Source organism: Melospiza melodia, chromosome 6 (genome assembly GCF_035770615.1).
Source record: "Melospiza melodia melodia isolate bMelMel2 chromosome 6, bMelMel2.pri, whole genome shotgun sequence".
Lineage (NCBI taxonomy): Eukaryota > Metazoa > Chordata > Aves > Passeriformes > Passerellidae > Melospiza > Melospiza melodia.
In genome coordinates this window covers 16,839,550-16,866,183 of record NC_086199.1, presented here as the reverse complement: position 1 = coordinate 16,866,183, position 26,634 = coordinate 16,839,550, and the positions used below count along the sequence as shown (strand labels likewise).

General features: G+C 38.0%; 1 protein-coding gene across 7 annotated transcripts in view; it reads left to right on the top strand.

Annotated features, from left to right (window-relative positions):
* DGLUCY (D-glutamate cyclase) overlaps positions 1 to 26,634 on the top strand; it is a 49,470-nt gene that overhangs the window by 13,956 nt on the left and 8,880 nt on the right. Inside the window, exons 1-12 of one of the 7 annotated variants that reach the window (XM_063160109.1) lie at positions 36 to 262; positions 2,428 to 2,501; positions 5,788 to 5,863; positions 9,132 to 9,243; positions 12,049 to 12,202; positions 12,892 to 13,090; positions 14,696 to 14,846; positions 16,261 to 16,383; positions 18,874 to 19,065; positions 21,067 to 21,327; positions 22,362 to 22,461; positions 24,072 to 24,220. In XM_063160109.1, the coding sequence (XP_063016179.1) occupies positions 9,141 to 9,243; positions 12,049 to 12,202; positions 12,892 to 13,090; positions 14,696 to 14,846; positions 16,261 to 16,383; positions 18,874 to 19,065; positions 21,067 to 21,327; positions 22,362 to 22,461; positions 24,072 to 24,220 (1,432 nt within the window). In that variant the 5' untranslated portion in view covers positions 36 to 262; positions 2,428 to 2,501; positions 5,788 to 5,863; positions 9,132 to 9,140. Of the gene's footprint in view, positions 1 to 35; positions 263 to 2,152; positions 2,502 to 5,787; positions 5,864 to 6,224; positions 6,345 to 9,131; positions 9,244 to 12,048; positions 12,203 to 12,891; positions 13,091 to 14,695; positions 14,847 to 16,260; positions 16,384 to 18,873; positions 19,066 to 21,066; positions 21,328 to 22,361; positions 22,462 to 24,071; positions 24,221 to 26,634 lie in introns of those variants that run through there. The other 6 variants (XM_063160111.1, XM_063160108.1, XM_063160112.1 and 3 more) reach the window with 6 other exon arrangements.

Genomic DNA, 26,634 nt, shown 5'->3' with positions numbered 1-26,634 from the left:
TAGATGTGAAGTTCTTCACGTGGCCTGTGCTGGGACCAACAGCAGAGCAGAGCTCCTGAGCTGCTCCCTTGTTGCATTTGTCACTGTAGCTGTCACACTCCCTTGCACTTGCTGCACGGCCATGGTGCTGCTGCCACCAGTGGTGATGCCTCGAGGGTGCCAGGACAGAGTGACTGCATCAGGAACACCCACATGCTGTGGGATCAGGCTGCCCAGGACAGTTCAATAAGGGCCTGTATCCTTTCAGGTCCTTAAAAGTAAGGTAATTGGGAATTTTCTTTTCAGAACACAATGCTTCAGTTTAAGCCCACCTTTCTCCTATGCAATAGGCACTATGGCAGCCTCTAGCTATGGTGCAACATTCTCTGCTTCGCCAAGGGTTGCTGTGGTGGATGAGGACAGTTGCCCAGTGTAATTATATCATATGCTGGTCTTGAATGACTGGTTTGAGTTCAGAAATGGTATAGGGAAGTGTTGACACTCTGCAGCACCAACACACCACTTGCAGGAGGTCTCTTCTCATGGTCATCATGGTTGCCACTTGCCTATGAAATTAATTCATTCCTGGTTGCTGTGGATGACTGGACAATCAGGTCAGTGTAGCTTGGTTGAACTGCCACATCATCCAAGTCTTCCATCAGTCACACTACTGTGCAGCTGAGGTCCTCAAAGGTTCGCATGCTGTAAAGTTTCATACTTTCTCTGTATAGGTAGGGGAAGAAGGTTAGCAATGATGTCAAGATCTTCATTCGATCCACCACAAGGAGCTTTGACTGTTCAGGATTATAACTCACTCATTCTACATGTTCTTGTTCACAAGTTTAGGGATGTTGACAATTATCGGTGATTATTTATGGATTCTGTGATGCAGTCTACCAAATAAGTATGTAACATCCGTGGTTTTCAGAGCTTGGGCATCTTCACTAGTGACAAAGCAGCACTCTCTTCTCCAAAACGACTGTGGTATTGTCAGCCTTAGAGTATATGTCTAATTACTGATAGCACTGCTCGTTGCTACTCCTTCTCATTGTCCTGCTGTACTAAGTGTTGGTCAAACACACCCCGATCTCTTGCATGGAGTACAAATATGGAGTACAAATGTCTGCAGGTGCTTGGCTGCACCAAACAGACCACTGAGGGCAGTTTCCAGATCATCATGACAACTGTAGTCACCACATAATACCACAGTTGTCAGGTATGCATTAATGAAAGCATAGTAATGCTGCCATAATTCATCCATAACTTGGAATCCTTCAAGTTAGAATGGATGCTGCAGAACAGAGCTGTCCAGGTATCCTTGATGCAAATTAACATTTATTAGAGGGGGGGGCAGCGTGGATGCTCCAAGACAAAATAGCAGTCCAAATGCAGACCATTTGCTATCACATAGTACAGTTGCTAACAGCAATTTACCTGTACATACTCCTGAAAGTTGCAGTGAGGTATTCTTGGAGATCCTGCCACAGATTCATCTGATCATCCATATAGCACTACTGAAGCCTGGAGGTTTGTCAGGGAAATTATGCTCTGTCCTTTTGAGCTATTCCAAATACTTCTTGGTCTAGGAGTAGAAGGAAGCAGTGGAAAAAAGTAAGTTAATATCTCTTCATCACAGGTATGTGTGGAGATGGAGATATTTGTTCTTGGTAGTTTGGAGAGGTACAATTCACTGGAAATTCCCCACACACAGCATGCTGAGACACCCACATCTCAAGGACAATAACTTTGTGTAAACACATGGGCTGAAATAATTTTAGTGACCATTGCTGAGGAGAATTGCTTGGTGAGCAGTGAGTGGGTGCAGTGACAGCACCTGCTGGCAGACATGTGAACAAAAAAGGAATGGCATAATCCTGGAGGTAGCCTGAAAGACCTGAGAGCAAGAGCCTGGCATGTTTTTTGGAGCATGGTTCTATTTTTATGATGTGTAGGTAGCAGAACACACTTACCTGCTTACCTTCAGATGGAATTCCTGTATAGGAATGAGCACCCCATCAGCCCTGTGACCATGCATGATGTGACTGGGTGTAACCTAGGTGGTGATACATGTTCTTATCAAAACAAGAACCTGTGGCTGCTGCCTTGCCAACAAAGCAGTATAAGTAATTGTACTTTGTCCTATGGACTCCATTTTCTCTCCTTCTGGGTAAGACTGGAAAGAAAAAAATCCCTTGCTTTAGGAGTTTTTGTCCAGCCAATGTACTGCCACAGGGGCTTGGGAGAGGCTGGTGCTGGTGGTCTGCAGCAAGGTCCCCCTGCATTCTTGCGCTGTCTTGGTGCCAGAAGAGGCCAAGATAGAGAAATAGTATCTGGACCCAGCCCAAAAAATTGTGGAGCAACTCTTAAAATCTGTAGCTCAGCATAGATTGAGAAACAGTATTTAAACACGATCCCCATGCCCTTATTTTTTTTTTTAATTTCTTGAAGTTGAATAAGCGACTCTTGTCATCTTATATGATAACAACCTTCGGTGGATCATTTGCAGCCTCCTCTTGCTACTGGTGAGTATTCCTGCCAGCAAAGTCCAAGGCATGAATGTAGCAGTTTTAAATCGTGATGAATTTCTTAGTCTCCTCTTAGGTGTATGCTGCATCTTGCCAAAGGTGCATGTAAGTGTGGTAGCTGTTCTAAAACTTGTTGGTTGTATGTATTTGTAAGGTGATGAGGCAGGAAAGTGGGTATTAGGGTATGACTCAAGGGGTTGGAAGGGTGTGTGAAGTCATGAGGGCTCATCCTTTGCAGGATAAAAAAGCCTAAACAACTGGGCAGGGCCCAACGTGAACTATTCTCTAGCCTCTGCCCATATTTCTCCACCTGAGGAACAATTTGGTTTGTTCCAGAGCAGAAGCTGAGTGTAAAGTTATACCAACGCAGTAGTTGCAGCAGCTTACGGTGCTGTCTGAAATGGCTGCTTTGAAACTGGTAATTGCTTTCTGTTATTTGTTCTGAATACACTGAGAGAAACTAGATGTTGTGTAGCTTTTTTGCAAATAAACAAGATTGCATCAAAGACATATTGATCCTATCAATTTCTTGTCTTGGCATAATCTGCAGGCTCTCAAATACAGGCTGGCTGCTTTAAGCAGCAGACAGAACACTAATGGAAGCTAATTTAAATTTCAATTTGCAGCCCTTATTTAGAGGTGCATAAACTTCAAACACAAATACCCTATATTTCAAATGTAAAGTTAAATAATAATTTGCTGGATGAGCTACTGTCTGAAAATACACTACACACTCCCCTTTTGGAATGATACACAAAGATCTTCTCTGCTTTGAAATGATTCATAGCAGATGAGGAGAAAAAGGTTCATTAATTGATTCTTCAAATAAAAGATCACAAGTGTAACTGAAAGATCCTGTTGGAAAATCAAATGAAGTAAATTTTCAGAGAAGCTTGTGCTTTTCACAGAAATCTGCTGGCAGAATTTCAAATCAGCTTGATGATTAAACAGCAGGTCATTTAAAGTGTGTTTACGTTAACAATCCTCTGTAACCATGTTCATACTAGGACAAGGCAAAGTACACAAAGTGTTTGTTAGATTATAATTAGTTTAGATTACTTTCCATTATGTATTGGAAAAGGCAGCCCATAGCCTGGCTCATGTTTCAGGTTACTCTGCTGTAGTAGCTCTGGGTGAGGTATCTGCATGACAATATTTAAAAACCCTGCCCAGCAGTTTTAAGTACTGACCCTTGCACTTTTTTGGCCCATGATCCCGTACATGCCACCACCCATTCTTATTATCAAACTTTAAACTGAAAATAGGACAAAAGTGATATGAGCAATGCAAGGTTATATTTCATAAGAGTCTTTGGGCTCCTTGCAAGCAAGTCTCTAGATTATGCTGCATCAAACCATATTCTTACTAGTCTATCAGTGCCACTGGAGAAACAGACCTGTAATTCATAACACCAGAAATTGGTGTTAACTACTTTGCAGTGTTCAAACCTGTTTATTACCTTTACCACCCATACTTTTTACAGGCTGTGTGTTGTCATGTCTTCCATTTTAAAACCCCAGAAATGCTATTGTTTTACTTCTATTTCATTATTTCACTTGATATGTGTGAAGGCAAAGTAGTCACACTGACACTTCTGAAGAATGTTTTAATCCTTTGTGTTATTACATAATTTCTTGATTCGTTTTTATCTAGTGTAGTTTAGCACAGCAGTATGGACCCACCCACTGCATTTCAAAGTGTAATCTCTCTGACACTTAAATGACATTTTTCCATTTTCTTGGATGATGAATAATTTACAATGTGGGCCTGTAAAGAATCTATGTTCGTATTTAAATATCTGCAAAATTTACAGATTCACTTTTTCATTTTGAAAGCTCTAAGATAATAGAAAATGTTTCATGTACTGGCCTTCCTTCTTTTTCCATAAAGAGCTTTTGTTCTGCAGATTGCAAAAACACTTAATAAACTGTAGCTTGTAAGAGATATAACTTTGTAAGGCAGTTGGTGGTTCCACTGTCAGAAATTAAGAATAGAAAAATGAAAAACTAAATAGAAAAACTATGCTTAAGCCAAGCCTGTCTGTAATATTAAAAGGGATATATAGATATAGATGTATATTCACCTATGAGTATAGGTGGGGTCAGAGGAGTCTAAATCTTAAATCTGGGAAGACATTTGTGAATTTATTTATGTGTATTATGAGTTCCGATGTTAGACTATTTTGTCTCACACTAGGAACAGAAAAAGCTCATTTAAGATTAAAAATTGAGATGTTAAAGTAAAACTGAGAGATACATCAACTATATGAATTAAAAAGAGCCAGTGAGAGGAGAGAAGGCATTAAACTTCCCATATTGCCACAGCATGCAGTCAGACAAACCAAGGAAGCAAGTGCTACGAAGGTCAGCCCAGCTTGGAGTTATGGTGATAGAGGTGTGAGCTGAGGGAGGAAAAGATGCAGAGATAAAAGCACACTCTAGAAAAAGAGGAAAAAAACGAGGAATAGCCTGGAAGATGCAAAGAGGCTACTCTGTCCATCATGCAAGTAATCTAAAATGCAGGGCAATCTCTTTTTTTAAATCTTTTCTAGAACTACATTTTTCTTGCTTCATGTCTTCCTCTCAGCATGCGTTTTTCCTTGCATGAGTTGTGGATTTTTGGGCAAGTAGAGCATATTCTTTACAATCAGTTACACATACGAGGCTTGGAACCAGTCCCATTTCAGTCATCTCAGCAAAGATGAGCACAGCATTGCAGTCACCTGTATTCAACTAGTGCTCTGAGAACAGCATGTAGAAATGACTTAGAGGTTAATGACTTAGAGCTTCATATGGCAACCAGGGAGCACAATTTCTAATGCAAAAATATTCACCCTCCAAATATGGCTTTCTTGGAAATTGTTATTGCCTTGGTAATGAGATATTTTGAAAATCATCTGGGCCAAATTAATCAGATAGTGGTAACTGCTTAATTCCATTGAAGTGGCATTAAGTACCACTGCACAAGTATTTACTGAATGAAGATGTCAACTAACAATTTTATGTTACTTATTAAAGCCAGACCCAAGATCTGTTTGGAACTTTTACCAAACTGTACTTCCTGACTGCCACTATGATACAAAGAGAGTTTTTTTCCTTGAATATTTACATTTTCTTATTTTCTTGAATCTTTATATTATAAAGATTTATAATATAATGTCATTTCAATACAATATTGTTCCTTACAAATTGATTCATTATTCTGAACTACTGATCTGGCATAAACTAAACTGTCCTCACTGCCTGATCACACAGCTCCCTACATAATTTTCATCTTTTTCCAGCTTTGAAGTTTCGTCATCCTTGTCAAGATCTGGAAGAGCAGCTCAGGATATGGTAGTGCCCACAAATCAGTAGAGGGTAAGTACCATCTTAATGTCTCAGACAGCAATGTATTTTAATCCTCAGCCATTTAATTCAGTATGTAAAACTCAAGCTACACACTAAATACATTGAACCTTCATGAAAGCTCTAAAAAGAATAGTGTTTATTGTGCTTCTAATGTGGAAGCAGATATTTAAGAAAATGCTCCTCAAGAACAAACTTGATGCTTCAGTACTGTGAAGCTTTACTATATTGATTGTTGGTGTTGAAAGTCAGGAAGTCTGATGTCAGCAGCATGACTTAGAACAAGGTATTTTTTCAGAGTGGGTGCTTTAAGTATGAAATTTGTCATTATACAGCCAGTCAATGACTTGATTTTCAAACGCTGTTTACACAGGATTCTATCTGGTCTGCTTTAAATGTTCTTTCCATTAAAGAGAACACACTGGAAAGCCAGATCTTAGGAGCCCTTTGGGGGGACACCACATAGGATACCTTCAGGCACAACAGCCATCTTGTAAGCTCTGTCAGCCTCTTCTCTTAAGGCCTTTTTAACACCCTGCATGTTGTCTTGTGTCATGATCCAACATACCCCCATGAGGTAGCTGATACTATCATTATCTGAAACGATCTCAGAACAAAGTAAAGGAATTAAGAAACCTCTGCCAAGGCACAGATCCTGCTAACTGATTAACCACTGTCTCACACTGTTTACTTGGAGTGGCGCATGAGGCCCCTATGAAGTCAGTCTGTGCATTTTATTAGGCATCTTGACAGAAAAAAATGGAAAAGATGCTTTAAGATCTTAATAACCTCCATACTTTTTTCCAGAGATTCCAAACATGCCGTGGTCATGATAGCTCCAAGGATTTTTCAGGAAGTCCTAGAGATGGTTGGGGAATTTAAACCTGACTATGCCTCCTGGCTTAGAGAAATAGCATACTGCATTTCCCACTATTTGTGGGAAAGTCACATAGCAAAAGCTGGTTTTTACTGTGACCATCTCACTGGTTTTATTGTCTATCCAATATTAATTTAGTAATTAATAAACAAAATAACAGCACAATCTATTACAGATATTGTATTGCAAATACAGTGATCTAAAGTTAAAAATCAGAACATTAATCAAATTGAATTTTTCCTGTTACTATGTAAAACTGCCCCAGGAAGGTGAGTCTTGTCTCACTGTGCTTATACAAAGTTAGTGTTTAAATTATTCACTTTCTAACCAGTCATCATCAATAGTATATGTTTATTCACAAGTAGGAGCAACAAGCCCAAGTGCTTCTGTATGATATCTACAGCTGACATTTCAGCATTACTGATATTCATAGTCCTGTAGCTTGTTAGCCACTTGCTGTCAAATGAACCAAAAACTTTTAGAGACCTAAATATTTGCTGATAAAATCTCCTAGATACTTTCATTTCTGCTGCTGGGCCCACACTTTATGAGAGGGCTTTCCCAACATCAGAACAGGGCATTTGTGACAAAATACTTAGCTAAAGACAGCTTTTGTTCCAGACTAATTTTCTGGACTTCAGACTGCCTTTCAAGTCCAACTAAACTAGTAGTTCATCAGTAGCAGGCCACCAATCCTACAGATTATTTAGACGGTTTTAAAGATCCTCAGAAATAAAGAATTATCTGAAAGAATTGAATGAACACATCTGGAATATTTTACTAGGATCATTGTATTTAGTTTGAAACGTCTTGAATTAATCATTCCAGATTAGTGTTAGAAATTCTCTCCAGAGTAAGAATAGGGTATCTTAAATTGATACTTATAGGCCTGAATTAGTGTTCAGCGACATCTCTATATCCAACTTCTTGTTATCTTTAAAGTGTGTGTTTGGAATTGTTCATGATTTTGTAATGAAGACTATTTTTGTACAGCATACAGAGTGATAATGTAAAAGCAGCAAAGAAGATCTAGAAAGTAGTAAGCTGGATTTCAGAAAAAGACTTTTCATTTGGCTGACAATGCTATATAAAGATTTCAGAATTAAGAAAAGAGACAAAGTTTACTTTAAATTTCAGTGCACTACTCTTAACCTTTCAGAGCTCTGCAAACTCTGGGAAACATTTTGGACAGACTAGGATAAAAGTATCATTTCAGTCAAAACATATCACTGCTCTTCATGTTAATTACAGAATGATTGCTCAGAGGTACAAATTTTCAAACTATTCCACTCCACTCTCCAATTGTGAGAGTGAAACTTTGTATTATCATAGTTACAGAACAAAAAACTGGACCTTTAACAGAAAAATTAGCTTTTGCTAGAAGGGTGTACATCTCATTATATATTAATTTAGCAACAACTTTTAAAAAGAGCAGCACAGCTTCTCTCATATTTATTACTGGTTTTGAATGACATCAAGAATGGCTTGTTCTGATTTAAAGAAAAACTTGGAGGTTAGTAATTGAATTAACTGGAGGATAGTTCAGTTTCTTTACCTGAAAGTAATTAAGATTAATATCATATGCAGCCAGTTATTATTTTAGTCAGACCTAACTCTTTTTCCTAATAGTGTTGTAATAAATCCTTTTTAGTTGTTAGTAGTTCAGGTTGAGAAAAAAGCTTTGTGTGAATTTTGTCTGGATTACAGAAAAATGACATTTTAAATCTTCAAAAGAAGTAAGAAGAGGCAGATATTGATTGTAATTAGGAAACTTTTTTCTGTACCTACTCCAGATTGTGTGACAAGTGACTTGAACATCTCTATGTGTGCTTTCCCAGTGGAAGAATAGCCACAGGAGTATTCACTTCTGCATAATTAATATTTAAAAACCATAGTTCATGTGAAATGAATTACAGTGACACTTTCTGAATATAGTTCTCTCTTTACCACAAGGCTGCCTTGCTAATTGCCTAGAAGTATTTTGATCAGAGAAGTAATTTTATAGATTATACCCTGGTAGGTTAATCCACTTGTGCTTTTGCAATTTTAAATTTACAATGACTTTTGTAAAACTGCATACTCTAGAAAATTAATATTTATCAGGGAGGAAATAAATGTTTTTTACATTATAGGGCAGCAAAATTTTGTGTTTTATCCCAAATATTAAAATGCATGTCTCCAGCTAATTTATTGAAAGATTCAGTTTGCATATAGTCATAGAATGTCAGTAAAATAACCTTTTGAATTTGATCTCCCTTTTGAGCTACAACTTAGAATTTCCCAGTGATAATAACTTTGGTGGAGTACAAGGAGGAAATGTAAGCTAAGTTCTCCAGAAAATCAGAATTTATGGGGAGGGGGGAGGTGCTTTGTGCTAAAATTTATTATTATCTTTCCGTTAAGGAGGAAAATATGCTTTTGACAGGAGGGTTGAAATCTCTCCTTCCCCATGTGCTAAGAAGAATAATTAGATGCAACAGACTCAGTATTAGTAATACTTCTGGAATGGCAGAAGGTAAGTAAACCTAACAGCTCTCTGTGCAAAGTGATTCTATTTCAGATTCATAACTACGTTGTTTTTGTTTGTAAAGGATTGAAGAAATATCAAAAGCACCAAAGTAAAACAGAAGAAAATGTTATATTCTTGGGTGTTTTTGAAATCACACTGTAAACACCTGACTGTTTTTTAAATCATAAAGATATATCAGAGGAAATGTACTATCCTACCTGAGTAATGTACACGGACTTTATTTTCAGTGTCTGCAGTGCATCCCTCAGCTTCCAATTGTCATTGAGAAATGATGGATGTAGAAAATATTTGAAAAATCTTTAACCAAATCTGGGTTTTCTTGCATGTTATTATCACATTTGTAAGATGTTCTTCACAGAGACTTTGCTTTACTTAGCACATTAGATATGCTTTGGGGAAGAATTAGAGACATATTGTTACAGGAGTGCTTTTCTGCTTCATTTTTTGCAGAAGGTGAAGATTACTGGGTCAGCAAGGCTGGGAGTTATAAGGAGGAGGGAAAAATTAGTTTTATACTGAGATAACTGAATGCATTTTGGAAAATTGATTTCTGTCTTGCCTTTCATAGCTGGGCTTTTACAAAAGCAGAGAAGTTTGCCATTGTTCTGATCAACTTTAAAAAATAACATAAACAAAAATACCATGGCAAATAGCTGATCAACAAAGCTGTGTGGACAATAGTAGCAGTACTATAAAATATGTTAAAGGCCATATTTTAGAACTGTAGTGAGTCTTGAGATTGTGTTTTTCTTTTCTATCAGTTCTTAAGTTGAAAAATACTAATGGAAGACATTTTACAATGTTTATAATTTGCAGTTTGCCCCGACCAAAATTTTAAAGTTGAATTTATTGCTGCAATAGTTTTAAATGTATTAGTTCTAACATTTTTAGAAGTTTTGTTGACATATAAAACAAAAAAAAAGTTGATGCACAACCAGTTTCATTATACAAAAAGAACCATTGTAACAAATTGTTATGTTGTTATGTCTTATGTTGTTGTTAACCAATTCTTTCTTACTGCCCTCATTGTCATTCACCATAGAAGTTAAAAGCTCTTTCTAAGCTTCTCTGAACTTGGACATGAGTGTGTTGAATTACTGCCTGGGTTGGTCAACACATCCAGCTCCACTACCATTGCTTGTGAATACATTCATAATGATGGCTCCATAATGCAAGTGAATCCATCAGGAGATATGGGTTGTGTACAAAAAGTAAGGATAGCTATCAGGAAAAGCAATAAAGTTCTCAAAGTATTATAATGAAGCTGCCTGAGTTCATCGAGTATTTGCCTGAAGATTCAGCCTCTCATCTCTAACTAGTATGTTAAATTCAGTGTTGTCAGTTGAGTACCCTGACTAAACCCGTAATTTTAAGAACTCATTAATATAACCAGCAGAGCAGAAAGTGCCTGTGGATTTCTCATGGATGGCAGGGAATGAAACTGAGGGGTAACCAAACTTAATGTTTTATTCAGTGGTTAATGTAGTATATTTATAAAGCAAAAATATTTTTCTGTATTTAGCAAGAATCTTGTTCTGTATTTAGTAACTTTTGCTAGTAATAAAATGGATTTTTGTGCTGACTACTCCCAAGAGATCAGTTTGTGGACAAATTCAGTATGCAAATGCATGCTTACCTCAGCCTTTGCTTTGCATTTTTCCATCAGGAATAGAATGCTCTTTGGATGTCTTGGTTAGCTTTAGTCAAGAGTAAGATTTGGCTCATTTTCTACAGCCTTTGAAGGCAGCTCATTGATTTCAACTAAATTATTGCCTCTTTGATGACAGACTACTGCAGTATTTAAGAAAGTGAGTGCTTCTGTGCAGCCTCCTACTCACCTGCCTGATATCAGACAGTAATAACTCTTCAAGAGAGAATGGGTACAGAATTTAGGGATTGTAAATTGCTGGGTTTATACACCCAGGACCAGTTGTACTCCAGATTTCCCCCCATTATTTGAACAGTTGATATTTCCATGCAGTAGAGTTTAAATGGCATTGGTATTAACTACTACTGTTAAGAAAATAAATTTTTGCTCAATGGGACCTTTCTGCAGTGGAACTCATTGCAAAAATGTTAATGTCTTTAGAAGCTATTTCATAGTAGTAATCAAGAACCTTTTAAATCAAAGTTGTTTCCAAGTGAAGAAAGTGTAGCAGTTCTGTTTTAGTTTGTTTTTTTTTTTTTTTTAAATAAGAATTTAAATCAGAACTTTAATTAGAAATTACTGCAATTCAGTGGACAGTCAAGAGTTTATTCCTGAGCTGTAATCATATCTGTTTAATTGCAGTCCACATTAAAATTCCCTAGCCAAGAAATTCTAAAGAATGTGCTATGAATATCAAGATACCAGGAGTTTACTTTTGGATTGATTTATATCCTGGTGTGGTGAAAAATAATTGTGTAAGTGTGGTGTGTGATAGCCTTTCTTTGGCTCTGAGTTAGCATTTGCAAATAAAGCATATTCCTATATTCTAATGTCCCCAGTTAGAAAGGAAATTATGTTTATGTATAAATGAATAGAAATTATTTTTAATTATGGTGTCTTCATATTCTGCCACTACCCATGTTTGCCAACTGTTTTAGCTGCGAATGACTTCTCATATAGAGTAGGCCTAGTTATGATTTCTAAAGCATTTCAAGAAGTTTGATCTAATTACAAAGTTCTGAATCAAAAATTTCCTTTAGGTAATTCATAAACCATCTAAAGAAATTCATACAGAAAAGTTATTGTTTCACAAACAAAAAACTGAATTAATAACCAGCTATTCCTACCTTCCACCATTTAAGGCTACAAACAGGCCAATATTGTGATTTTGCACAAGTCCCTGGCTGATGACTTTGAGAAGTTCTGCCGTGCAAACGATGGACCTCTACCACTGCTGTACAGAAGTCAACCAGGTGACTGGAAATGTCCTTCCCTGAGAAGTGATTCTGATATCAGGTAACTACAGACCAACTCTGCTGGCCAATATTCTGAAGTGAATGCTGGTGGTGATTAGGAGAATTTGAGGAAACAGCCTGGTTACACTGTTGAAGATTTTGAACAAGGTTCTTTTCTTGGAGTTATACCTTTGAGTGAAAACCATGTATAACAGCCTGATTATCTTGTTCTTGAGCCACATGTTATGATAATTGTCAGTATTAAAAGTAATTTTTCTAATCCAAAGGTGAAATTTTGTGTAAATTTTTAATATTTTGCAGTCTGACCCTGCAGAATTCAATAATAGGGTTTTATATTTGTTTTATTTACTACAAAGACAGTCAGGGTGCCTGCATGATACTTGTAGAGTCTCTGAAACTTGAAATATGTACTCCTATGGTAAACACTAAAAACAAGGTTCAAACCAGCTCCCTAATTTTTGAAAGCCTGAGACAAGATATGCATAAGGGACCTTTACCTATAAAGCCTAAAAAATCTCAAACTCTAACATTCTGTCTGTCAGCTTGGTTTTGTGCAGAGTAAGATGTTCTGGGGGTTCTGCCTGTGTTTGTTTCATTATTAGTCAGAAAGAACAAAATGGATAAAGCAGGCTGTATTGTGTGGTTTCACACTGGGTTTATGTCAATTCAACCAATTCACCTTGTTTTTAAAAAATATGACAAAGCTGTGATAACTTCTTATTTCACTAGAACTGATTGCCTACAGTACAGAAAATATGAGCATGGAGCTTATACTGGATCACTGAAAAGCCTTAAGGAGTATTCTGAACAACTCAAGGACATGGTGACTTTTTATTTAGGGTGCAGCTTTTCTTCTGAAAAAGCAATCCAAAAAGCCGGCATTCCTATCAGAAACGTTGAGCAAAAATGTAATGCAAGCATGTACAAAGTAAGTATATGCACACACAATCTTTGTTGTAATTTCGCCTGTGAGTTTCACCCATAGTCAGATTAGGTGCATATACCTATTGTTCAAATCAGAACTTTTTTTCTCTACCTACACAGTAACTTAACGGCATATGCTAGTGCTGAAAACACAGGGTAAAACATTCCCAGCCTCAGTTCAGTGTAAGGCCAATCTCCTTTTTTATTCATTTTTCATGACAAAGCTTTCCCTGTTTCCTGTGGCAGCCATTTCATGTGGATTCTGTTCTGGTTTGCCCCCTCTGTTTTACCCAGTGATCCATGCACTGTTCTGACCATGTCTTTATGTGTGTCCTGCTCTCCATACCAGCCCCTGTTTGCAGTTGGAGTATTCCTTTTATAAACCTATTCCTTTAAAAACTATGACAATAGTGGTTTCTTCTGCCTAACAGCCACATTCTGGATTTTTCCTGTGACAGTAGAGCCTCTAAACAGCACATTTACTACAAACACAGGCCTCTGGGCCACAAGATGTTTCCAAAGCAATGACTTGAGGTGTTTACCATAGCACTGAAAAATTATGACTGTGCTTAAAAAGTTTGTGGTGTACATTTAAATGGTAACAGAAGACTTAGAATAATTGTCTCCAGTAAATAAACCCTTTAATACTAAGAACATTGAAGCATGCATCTGCATGCCTTTTTCATTTAGTTCAGCTGCTGTGCTGCTGGAGAAAGGTTCTTGTTATTTTCAGTGTTATCATTACACAATCTATGCTACACTCCACTCAAACAAAGGTGCAAGCATAACTCACACGCGAGTCCTTCTACCAAGCGTAAAGAAAAAAAATACAACTATGTATCTGCTTCTAGAATTTCAGAATTAGGAAAATTTTACAGTTTGTAGCACATTAATGCTGTGAAGAACTGCACAGTGTGTTTCTTAAGTGACAGGTGTGATTATTATTATCATTATAAAGGCTTTAAATGAACATTTTCTTGGCAGCTCCAGCTCTCTGGATGTCTTGTTTATGTTCAACTACAACTCAGAAATTTGACATTTTTTCCTAAAAAGCTGACCTGCTTTCTTTCTAAATAGAAAAAGCTCAGCCTCCCAGCTGGTGAGGATGATGAATTCCATAGAGCCTTTGTAGGGGCATGAACTATTTGTATGTATGGAACTGTCATGCAACTTCTGTACAAGAGGGTACTGCCATCAGCAGCTGCTGACCCTGCCATGTTACTGGGCTCTGTATTCAACTACAGAGGGTAGAGTCAGACTAAGTAGATTTGCAAGTGTGCCATAATTTTCTATTAGCATTTTCACCTTCTGTAGGGGGGACACACCATTGTTTTCAGCTAATATTCAACATACTGAGCTCATCTTGTTGTGTGCACCAAAACAAGGAATGCATTAAGTTGAAAATTTTAGTGATGCAGCTACATGATGGAACCTTAAAGGAAAAAAAAAGCATTATCCCAAGAATTTTTTTCAAAAGGATTTAAAATGAGTGTTAGCATGCAGCCTTTCTAAACTCAAGTGCAGCACAAAGATTTAGTTTTATTTATTCTGACACTTTAGAAACATTGTTCAATATTCCTGCTAACATTGGATTCTTTTGAACTGCCAGACATCTGTGCCTTGCAACAGCATTTCTATGTTTCACTGCAACTTAGTAGTCACAATGAGACCCATTCCTGAAAGCAAGTTGGGAGCAGCTGTGTCAGCAACATCTGGATTAAAAGAAGCCCATGGAGCACCAATTCACATAGGTGACCCCGGTCAGTGCTTTTCACTTCTCATTCTGCACACACCTGACTTTACACAAGTGAGGGGGAAAGCATGGGAAGCGGTAGGATTGAAATACCTGCATCACTTAATCTCTTAATTCTTTCTAATGGTCACAAACCTGAATATAAAAGGAAAAAAGAAAAAAAAAAGAAGGTTTTGAGTGAGCTGAACACACAGATTTCTTAGATAAAAGATAGTTGTCAGATGTAGATAAGTTATCTGGCAGGGGTGGTTTTGGTAAGAAGTGTAATCACATTCTTCTGAAATGTGTGCAGTTTCATTTATATGTGAATACTTTCTTGCTGTCAGAGATTCCAGTGACAGGATAGCAATGACTGACAGCATGGGGAGAAGTATGTGTGGAGGCATCTTGTGCCTTAGTGGTTGAATGTGAAAGTAAATACTGCATTATTTTAAAAAATACTGAAATAGCATACAATGAGCAAAACACTTAAGACAAAATGAATAGAAATATGACAAGATGTTTTTTTTAAATCTAGTTTGAACAAAAGTGAAAAAGTTAAGAGAGGAGGCCGTTTGAAAAAGAGCAAAACCAAACAAACACCTGTAATATGAAGATAGATTGCAATAATTTCCCCCCTGCTGTCAGAAGTTTGGTAATCATTGGCTACATACACAGAAGGGTCACATTGCAGGCCATGGAAGGAGATGTCATTGGGTAACACAACACTCCAGTAATGTACTTGAGTAACATATCTGAGTACTTAAGCCTGACAAACTAGCAATAACTCATTGCAAAAGAGTAAATTAACATATATACAGATTATATAAACTAATTTCAGAATAGAGAGTGGTATATTAAAGCATCTGAAGAATTTAAAACCAAGGGAAGATAGCAAGTGTTTAGAATGACCCAGATTATTACAAGTAGGTGTTAGAATAAAACAAAGGACAATTTAATGAAAGGCAGCTAAGAGTGAGATGTATTTATCTAAGACAGAGAGGAAAAGAGAGATTGATCATTTCTCTAGCTAAAGAATGTAGGAAGTTAACACAGTAGAAAATGTGTTCTAGAAAGAACTCATTTTGCATTGCAATCATTTATTCTTGTTTGCCAGTGCTATGAATAGAGTTCTTCTGTTGATCCAGAAGATTTATATTATCTTGGAAACTGAGCATAGATGCCTAAACCACATTTTGTTGAGGAAATAAGGTAAATACATTCTTACTGGTGTTATCAAGTACAGAAAGAGGGAAATCAAGCCAGCTCAGGCTCTGAGGATGTGCACTCAAAGGCAAACTAAATGCTCCACTTTAGGGGGACTTGACACTCTTGAACTCTGAACTCAGTGTCATTGAATGATGTTTGGGGTCCACCCCCCAGCTTTGCAGTATTACTGCTTAATTAGAATCGCTCATGATTTCATTTTTGATCAATTCCAGGTCTGCTGGGAATACAAGATCTTTCTAAACCAGACTATGGCGATCCAGTTCACCTTCACCCTGGTGACATTCCAGTGTTTTGGGCCTCAGGAGTAACAGGAGTAGAAGCAATTATCAACAGCCGTATGTGCTGCTTGGAGACTCTTTAAATTATCCCTCAATCTCTTTTCTCTCTCTGCTTTATTTTGCTTTTTTTAAAAGGATACTCAATTGGCTGTTTAGAAGGCTTGATTTTAGGGGAAGATAAAATACACCCCAAACAACCAAAAGCCTTTGGAAGGAGAGTTTTTGTTGTGAAATACAGGTCTACTTTAAAGAAAATTCTTACTGAAATTTCACCACTTTTGTGTATTTTAAATGTTTAAATCTACAGCTCTGGCAACATCAAAACAGCTTTTTTAGCATTATAAAAACCAAGAAGTTTAAAGGCATTAATTTTTAAGCTTCTTCCTTTTAAAATATTATTTTGTACTACATTGAAGTAAAGCAATAGTAAAGGAAAAAGAAAAAAATAAAAAGGAATAAAAAGAGAGAAGCCAGAAGTTTTTCCAAAATGTTGTCAAGAGCTAGCAAATTGATTGACATGGAAAAGGGTTCTGAAGTGTCTCATGGAAAGTGTTGAGCTTTTAGTTTTCTCCAAAATTAAGTAAATGTGACACATTTTACATAAGTGAAACTTTTTTTTCTGTACAGTTTTTCTGCACTGTGTGCAGTCATTTATGCATGTATGAGCACCGAGGGCAAGAAAATGCAACAAAACCATAGTAAAACAGTATTATATACTTCTCTTAGTCACTATGTGAAATGAAATACCATAAAGAAACCTAAAAATCATAGGCAATATATGTGGGAGAACCCTGGGAGGTTATCTGCTTTGTCCTTCGCTCCCTGCAGAATCCTTTCAGATCTGGTTTCTTACAGATGTTTATCTGAACTTCTCCCAACACCTGCTTTAATATGTTCAGCTCTCAGAAGAGTCTTCTTGCTCTTTCTTACATACAATCTTTTTTCTCCAGTCCTAAATCCATGCTGAAAATCCTATTCTTTCCTGGCTTCGTCAGCAAACCTATTCATCTTCCTTATGCATCCTTGTGGTAGGGAAAAGAGAAAAAATTTGCCAATGTCTCTCCTATCTGTTGTACATGTGGCTGTCTATCCTGCCCTTGCCTGGAACAGACTTTTCACTTTTATTTATTTCTCCATTTTCTATATTAAAACCAGTTGTCATTAGTACACTGCAGGAAATTTTTGGATAGATTTTATTTTGCTGTGCTACTTTCTCAGCTAGGACATTTAAAATCTGCCACACCACCAGTACCCATACTTTAGATGAATCTGCTAGCTGGTCACATAAAACCTCTGCTCACATTGTTTGGTGAGCTATAGTAAACCTCAACAACCATGTTCCCCAGGTGCTTTAAGCTGCTGGCCATAGAGTGCCAACAGATGTAGCTCCAACCAAGCACATATGTACTTATTAAAGAAATATCTTCTCCACTTTCACCCTCCTAATCAAGAAGGTTTTTCTTGTTTAAGTATACCAGTTATGATTTACCCCAAAACATGCCAATTTTGACAAATCAAGTATTACCTAGATTCAGACTTTTGGAATCAGTATAAAGACAGGAAATATTTTCAGTTTAGGAAGCTACTAGGCTGTCAGGTCTAAAGAAGCTTATTTTTCTCCAGGGTTTTAGAGGTTACTAATATTTCCTTTGCTAACACTTACTGGTCCACTTTTGACATTGCTCCTTGCCAGTTTAAATTGCCATGGTGTAACCCCAGACATGGATCAGGGGGAGAAGAGTAAAAGCTGGAAAACTCATGCACTGAGATAAAGACAATTTTGCAGGGGAAGCAAAATCCATACATGCAAACAGAGCAAAATAGGGAATTAACTCTCTGCTGCTTCCCATGGGCAGGCAGGTGTTCAGCCACCTCCAGGAGACCAGGGCCCCATGATAGGTCATGGTGACTTGGGAAAAGAAATGCCATCACAACAGACCTTCTGGAAGGGTACCAGAGTTCCATTCTTAGGTTACCTCAAGTTTAGACCTGTTGTCATTATATTGCAAAGGTTCCACATTGCTAGAGTTTCATACCTCCTTGATGTTTCTCACAGACAGCTCCTCTAGGCACTTCCTTATCCTCACAGCAGCCAACTGACTCCAGCTCCCCTCAGTCAACCCATCCACTCTTTCATAACACTCTTCTTATTGGCTACAGCTGTGGCCAGTTAAAATCAGGCCTGCTCCTAATCCTTAATAATTGGCTCAGCTGCAACTCTTTAGGGGGTAAGATAACTTTCTATACTACCTTTATTTACTTATGGTCTATCCTCCTACATAGACCAAAGAGGACATTGTGGAAAAAACTGATCCAAACCCACATGAGCTTTTTAAAAGTGAAAAAAATTTCAGATGTACATGAGCACATTTCTTTCTCAAAGTGTATTAATTGCTCCAATGTAACTTAAAATATCACCTGTTTTTGTAAGTGTCATCAGGCAGGGATTCTGTTGTTATATTAAGTGGCTTTTTGAAACTTTATCATGCCTATAATTTGTTACATTGCAATAATAACATTTAACTGAAGTCTTTTCATTCATTTTAGGAGCTCCGTTAGCTTTTACCAATTCTCCTGACTGCACGTTCGTTACGGACCTAGAGAGAGGTACAGTCAGCTCCTCAGGAGGAGCCCCACAGGTCCACTGCATCTCTCAAAATCCTCTGCATTTCAGCATTGTGTCAGCAGAAGCAGCCCAAAAGATAAATACTCTGGAGACCCTAATTGGAGTAGATCCAGGTATAAACAAAACCTGTCTCCCTTTAATGGGTTTGTTATGGGGTAGATACCACCTATCTGACCTTTTTAGATATTTTAGATTTAACAACACAGTAAGAATCTAAAGAGGGTTTTAAGAATTCTTTATGGAATACAGTGAGTTTATATAACTAGGTCTTATACTTTCTGTTACTGTAGTTAATATCAGAGTCTGGCCAAATTCATTCATTGTGGACAATGGAGTATCTGATCTTGGGAGCTGTATGCTCCCAAAGTACACAGAAGCAGACTGCAGAGTCCACAGGGAATAAGAACTGAGTAAAACTGAAATTGGTATGGGAAGTACAGAGTGCCTCAGCTTGCTGGTAACAGCTACATGGGTGTTCCCTGTGGAGTAAATAGCACACTTCTTTACATATATTCATGCCTACTGTGGTCTTACCAGAGAATTCCAGTAGTTGCATGTGTTTTTCAGACACCACTCTCTGACAGTGGAATTATATTAATTTCTGCTGACATATCCATCACTGAGGTGTTGTATGATGGACCAAAGTGACCAGGTCACCACAGAAGATTGAGTGGTGGGGCTGCCTGTGTGTGCAAGGAAGGGAGGGAAGTAAAGGCACACTGAGTAGTGCAACCATTCCTAAAATACACACTGAGCTAGTCCCCTCTAGCTGCTGTAAAGTCTGAGCTCAGTGTGCCATAAATTTTCTGAAATCCTCTGTAGGCAGTAGTGGAAAACAGCTTACACCCAGTACTCCCAAGCTCTGGGTTTGGGCTGTGTGCATACATTTGGGTCTGTTTATTTTTACTCACAAGGCCTCTCCTTTCCCACTCTCTGGAGCTGGCTTGGCATGATGCCATGCTCTGCAGAAATACAGTTCCTAACTTAAAAGTTAGCTCATTTTATTGCTAAGGGAGAGTACAGTACTTTGTCTCAGTTAATATATCCCACTTATATCCCACTTCTGCTTATGTTAAGTTTTCTGAACTTTTTTCTCTGTCCATTATCTGTGTATTGCCTGTGTGTTATTTAGGAGAAACAGAAGGAGAAATGCCAAAGGGGAAAATGAGGACAAAAAGAGGAAAATGTGGGGGTCAGGGGTGCAAGAAGGATGAATCTGTGAGGAGACTGGAAAACACCAGTGAAGGCTTACCTCTATAAGCCCATCATGCTGGTACTCATGGTTTTCTTGAGTACTAGCAAACCGAAAGAACTGAGCTGTGAACTTTTTTCCAAGTGACAGGGAAGGAATGTGGGATAGGAAGTGTTTGAACAGTGAGAGCGATACCCAGGTAATAGTGTTGCCTATTTAGGGACTGACCCATGAGAAGAGATTCCTGTTAATATTCACCTATTTCTCAAGGTCTGATAATGTGGTTCTCTGCTACATGAAGTGTTACAAGAACTTCTAGTAGTCACCTGGATACCACTGCATTAACTGAGTTTATGAAGTCCCCCGGAAACTTACAATGTCTCTGAAACCTCACTTCTGAGGTTAATAATTTCATTAAGTGAAATTTATTTGGGAATTAACTCTTCCCAAAGGGGACAGAGTTAAATAGAGACAAAGGATCAGTTCATACATCTGAAGTCTGCATCAGAACTTTTATAAGGCATGGGATGCTTGACTTGCAATCCAGCTTCAGTAGCTAAACATGATCTAGCAGGACTGTCAAAGGAAAACAGAGGGCCTAAGGAAAGGAAATAATATGAAATAAGCTCTCAGAAAAAGCTATTTACATTTATACCTAGAAAAGCTAGGTATAATAATTTTCAAAAGCTGACCTGACCATTCTTAACCTGGAAGCACGGCCCATTATCTTCATTACTCATATCCTAGATCTCTTATGTTTCCTGAGGAAATTACCCCAATTCCTGCCTTGACCAGAGGTTTCTCTCTTTTATTTTTTTAACCAATTTTATGTCACTAAAGCATGTACTTTCACCCAGAGGCAAACTTGAAAAGGAGAGTGATACACTGAAGCGCACTGCTCTCTTTCAACCCTCTCGTCCAGGGGAGCGGGGGATCGGGCACCTGCGGCGGCAGGGGGAGCTGCTGGGGGCCAGCCTGGCCCTGTCGCGGGCGGGCTCGGTGCTGGTGACCACGGGATTCCCCACGCACTACAGCCACCAGCCCCCCGAGGAGAACGACGGCCCCCCGGGCGCCCTGGCCATCGCGGCCGTGCTGCAGGCCCTGCAGAAACGGGTTGCCATGGTTACGGATCGCAGAGCCATGGAGCTGAATACAAAGATTATTGAAGAAGCTGTTCAACTAGGTAAGAGACATGGGGTTTTCAGTTTTATATCTTGCTGATTTCAGCCAAGGTTTGCTTCAGTTTTTACTGGATTAAGATCCCAATATTACCAGGTAGAACGTGCCTGGGCTCGTCTGACCCTTGCTGCTGGGCCAAAGGCGGCAGCTGTGGTGTTTCACCTCAGGGGACACCTTTGGCTGGCTGGATGTAGCAGCTGGCACTGGAAAGAAGCCAGGCTTGTAAGAACTCAGTTTACCTCTGATGGAAAGGCTTCAGACGATGGTGAAGACAAAAGGAGCGGATTCCGTCGGAGGGTTTAATCCAGAGTTTTATTCTGTGGTCACAGACATCTGAATCTTGGTAACAGCTCCAACAGAATAAAAGAGGCATGGTCTTGGCTCGGTTTAAGCCCAGGGACGGGGGAGAGGAAGGGACAGGTGAGCACCAACCAGGTGGGAGGGGCAGGGTCTCAGGGAACGAGGGACACCCAGACAGGCCAATGACCCCCAGGCCTGAATTGCATCCTTTGAAAGTGACCAACCACACAAATCCTTGCTGGAATGTTAAGCCTGATTAACAGAACTCACTCAGCAAGGGGGCGAGGGGGAAGGGAGAGAGGTATTGCCACACCTGGGAAGGTAAAACAGGGAATGAGCTCACACTGCAACAAGTTTTAATCTGTCACTTAGTCCAGGACATTATTTTCCCCAGAGAATGAATCAGAATTCATCCTCTAAGCTCTGCTCATGATGACATATTGTTAATCTAGCTGGCATCAAGGTAATGTGTACATAGCTGAGTACTGATTCTGGATGTGATAAATTGTGGATGTCTGTTCTTATTCTTGTAAACCTATTTTCTACTTCAAGGTCCCATTTAACATCATTTACATCTAAACAAGTTTAAATTAAAGTAAGGATATAGGGAGCTCATCAAGAACTGTGTAAAGACCTTGAATTCTTACTATTCTAGCAATTTTGCTTTCTTTTTTTTTAAGTTACTCAAAGATACATTAAAAATATGTAGCATCTGAATTTCATTTTGCTTTCCTGTAGGAATCCTGAAGAAGCCCATCCCTCTATTGAGTTATGAAAGGGAAAATGCCAATTCAGCTTTAATGTTTTTGTGTGAGAATGGGAATCCTGAAAGACCTAGGTATGTGCATTCGGTTTTTGAGAATGGGTCACACCTCTACTATGCAAAATTATAATAAAAATAAGGACCATGGTCTAAGAAGGCACAATGGCTGCAAGTAAATCCTTTAGACTTTGAATGCACAGAGCAAACTTTGAGGCCAAACACTGTTATTGGAGCATACACTGAGTGCAGAATTCCACATTACTCTGCAATTATGCACTTCTGGAGTACAAAAAATAAACAATTCTTCATATATCAATAGTTCTTTTCCTTCAAAGAAGTTCTAAAATATTTTCAGCTGTTATTTATAAATATATGTGCACACACTATATTACCATTTTTTAAATCTGTGAGAAGATCAAAAAGTATTATATCAAAGTCAGTGAAAGAGCTAAGGAAACTACTGTGGAGAGTGTGCATTTTCTAGAGCTTTAGCTCTAGTCTGACAGCTAGGGAACCTGATGTGACTTAATAAAATGTCAAGTGTTTGTAATGGTGTGATTAGGGTAAATGCACTGGAGAATTTGCTAAGTAGCTGCATGCTCATTTCATTACTTAGCATGCAAGTTATATTTCCTTGAAGTAGGCGTACATTGCTCATTTTTATTGATTTTTCCTTGTAAAGTATTTTAATATAGTTGCCCTCAGTTTGCATTCTTGAATAAAAAGGTCTTTCACGCTGGTATTTTCTTCATTTACTTATTGAATTCTCATCTCTTTCCACAGGTTAGTGGGTACTGTAACAGTATGCATGATACTGTCTTTATTTTTTATGTGTTGTTTTAAAAATGTCTTTTATAGCTAAGCTTAATTAAAGTATAGGCATATTACATTTAAATTGGTCCCTTAGTCCCAAAAGGCTGAAGTAAGTATTTTTTTTAAGTAGACAAGTTATCTGCTAAAGGTCTCTTGAATCCCTGTAGATACCCACCCACAAGAACATTAGGTAATTCAGCAGAATTAGTAACCTCTTAACAGTAAAATCAGAGAAACAGAAGCAAAATAACTTAATTCTAACATACAGTGGCAGAACTGAGCACTGTAGTTCTACTTAAAATGTAGGACAGCTGCAGTACATCTGTCTACTTTCATAACCACCAAAACAGCCATGCACTTAAAAATAAATCCTCCAAATCTAAAGACTCAAACATTGCCTAACTAGAAACTGATGAATATTTGCCAAGAAATGTACTTTAAGCAGAGAATATATTTGCACTAATAAGGATTTAGATGATCATTAATTTTCCACTTTTTGCTTTCTTTGAATGCACTTACAGAGACTAATATTTTAGAAGATACTGTCTGCTTTAATGTGAAACAGAGCCAGGCCAGATGGCTGACCCAAAGGATTGCTGGCTAGGAGGATTGCAGGAACTTCTCAATTTCTTGGTAGCAAATGTAGTTTAGGGAAGCTGCAGTAAAGCTATTTAAAAAACCCTAAACTAACCTTTGGGAAAAAAAACCATAGACAACTACATTCAGAAATAACAAAACAGTGTCCAAGTTTTACCTTGAATCCCAAATGGTCAAAAAATAGAACCAAGCACAAGCAGCCAACAGAAGTATTTTTCATGGGAAAATCACAACTTTGCATTCTCCCTTCTGTTTTTTCACTCACCTCTGACCAGATTTGATCACCTGGTAGCAATAGAACGTGCTGGGATGGCTGCTGATGGCAATTATTACAATGCCAGGAAAGTTAACATTAAACATCTTGTGGATCCCATAGATGAACTATTTTTAGCTGCACAAACCATTCCAGGAATCACAACAACAGGTAAGTGTGAGTTTGTGTGATGTTGTCAGAAGCAAGAGAAGCACAGAGCAGGAACTCCTACTGGTATTGAAGAGGAGCAGGAGGCAGGTGCTGAGTGGCTGCTTTCAGGCTGCAGCTGTTTGTTGGGATTGGATTTGAAGACACTGTTGCTGGAGAAAAATTACAGGTTTCTATTGAAGGATTCTCACAGCCAGAAAAAAAAAATTTATTTCAAAGTTATTTAAGGACAAAAAGGGAAAAAAAGCAGGCCCAGATGTATTACCTAGACACAAGTCTATGTACATACACTCTAAGTGCAGTTTTGATAGTGACTTTATTCTGTATTTTTTTGTGTTGAAGGCAACATAGAACACAAATGATTGTTGGATGGTAACAGTCTTTTTTAAAGTATTGGTTTTATGATTGTTGCACCTAAGTTAAAACAGCAGTCTGGATAGAGTCTTTGTTTATATTGTCCTTAGCAGTACATTCCTTTAAGCAGGGATTACATATTTGCATCTATTAAAGTAGTGCCTTCTCCAACAAAATCCATGAGTACAGTAAGAATCTTGAAAGGAATGCCTTGTCCTTCCCACATAAATAACACTGGCCTTTGCTAATACTTAGAATGAGAATGCTTTGGTCAACATTCTGCTCCTGTCTTTAGGCAACAAACTTTTTTTTCTTGAAAACTTATTTATATCTGGTTTGGAAAAAATATACCATAGACCATTGTACAATATCGTTGTACAATCAAATGCTTCCTGCTACTATGTGTGGCCCAAATGAGAGTTTTGGAGATATATAATCTCTGTAAATATTAAAATGAAATTAGAAATAAGTACCCATACCAGACTGATTTCTGTCACATCTGCTGATTTAGCTTTTTTTCTTCTTACATTGCTGTGGACTCACTCCTAAGTATTACCAAGAGCATGGGAACTTTGGCTTCTCTGTTTTGCTGTTTTTCAATTGTTTCCACAGCATAGTCTGATTTCACTCTATTGTTACAATTTAAAAGCTGTGTAGCAGAGGACTTCACTGATATGTGTTATTATTGTAAAACTTGCAATACTTTGTATTTAGATTTAATTCAGGGTTTTTTCCTCTTCATAAGATGTACCTTCCAACATTCAAAAGGAAGCACTCTAGATGGCACTGTCTTGGCAGTCTCAACAGAGGATAAAGATTGACTGAATAAGTATTATATAGGAAAAGCTCTGTTTTATAAAGATGTCTAGCAAATGCCTCAGAGCTTCATCTGCTGCTGTTAGTTTCAGCTCCTGTCCCTGATTTTAGGTTGTTGATAAAAGAATTTGATCTCTTCAGCTACTTACATAACATCACAACCTGATTTCTTTAGTAAAAATACCCTAATCTCTTCAAATATCTCCCACAGCAGCTCAAAGTATACTATTCATTTACTGGAGTTTGGAATGTTCTGCCAGCTGAGAATTTGAATCTGTTCAGCAGAATGCAGTTTGTTTCAAACATTCTCTAAATATTCAAATATACTATGAAATGTCATTAATAACAAATACCACAGGCTTGTGAAAAAGAAGAAAAGCAGTTATTCAGATTCAGTGTGTCTCAGTGCTGTGAACTTTATCTATAAAGATTTCTGCATAGAAAATGGTTTAACAAGTCAGAGGCTTTAAAGGACAATGAAGGGATCTGCTCTGTTCTCCCATGGCATTTGTGTAAGTGGATATTCTGCTCTGGAGAACTGACTGGGTGTCTGTAAGAAAGCAATGTAATTGTTTCTTACATTGTCTGTTATCCAGCTAACATTTCTTGTTTTGCTGATCACGTTCATTTTTTGTGTCTGTTATTTTGATTGGGTAGCAATTTCTTGGGTTGGATGTTGGGTTTTTCAATGTCTTTCTGCCAAGTGTAGTTTAACTTGGCCACTGTGGCCTTTGTGTTTTGTCTCCCATTACTGATAGCAACGTGTTGCTACTGATGAGGATAATTTTTTTTTTCTGGTGGGGCTGTCTTCAACTTTCTTTGTGGTCAGTAGGCATTTGGAGGCATATGACTAGTGCCAGAATAAATGCAAATATTGTACAGAATTAGGATGGAGTACTTGAATAACCTTATAGGCTAGAATACCAGAAAGATCAAGTTTTCAGCCTACAGAAATTCTTTATATAGTGTGCTCTGTGGCAAGAAGCACTGTGTCAGTAGGTGGAGAGGGGAAATGTTAGAACATTTGTTACATGCTGATTAATTGCTGTCAAGTGTTGCATTTAAAACAAGGTCTGTGTTCTTTTAAAAAAAAATCTGATCTGGGAGTTTGACCACAGACAAAGCATGAGCAATGCCTGAATTGTATGGGTACTGACATCCTAAAAACTCAGGGAGTGACGAGCAGCCTTGAGGAATTCACAGAGTAAGAAGCCATGAAAGGCTGAGTTTGGAAGGGACTCATTTTC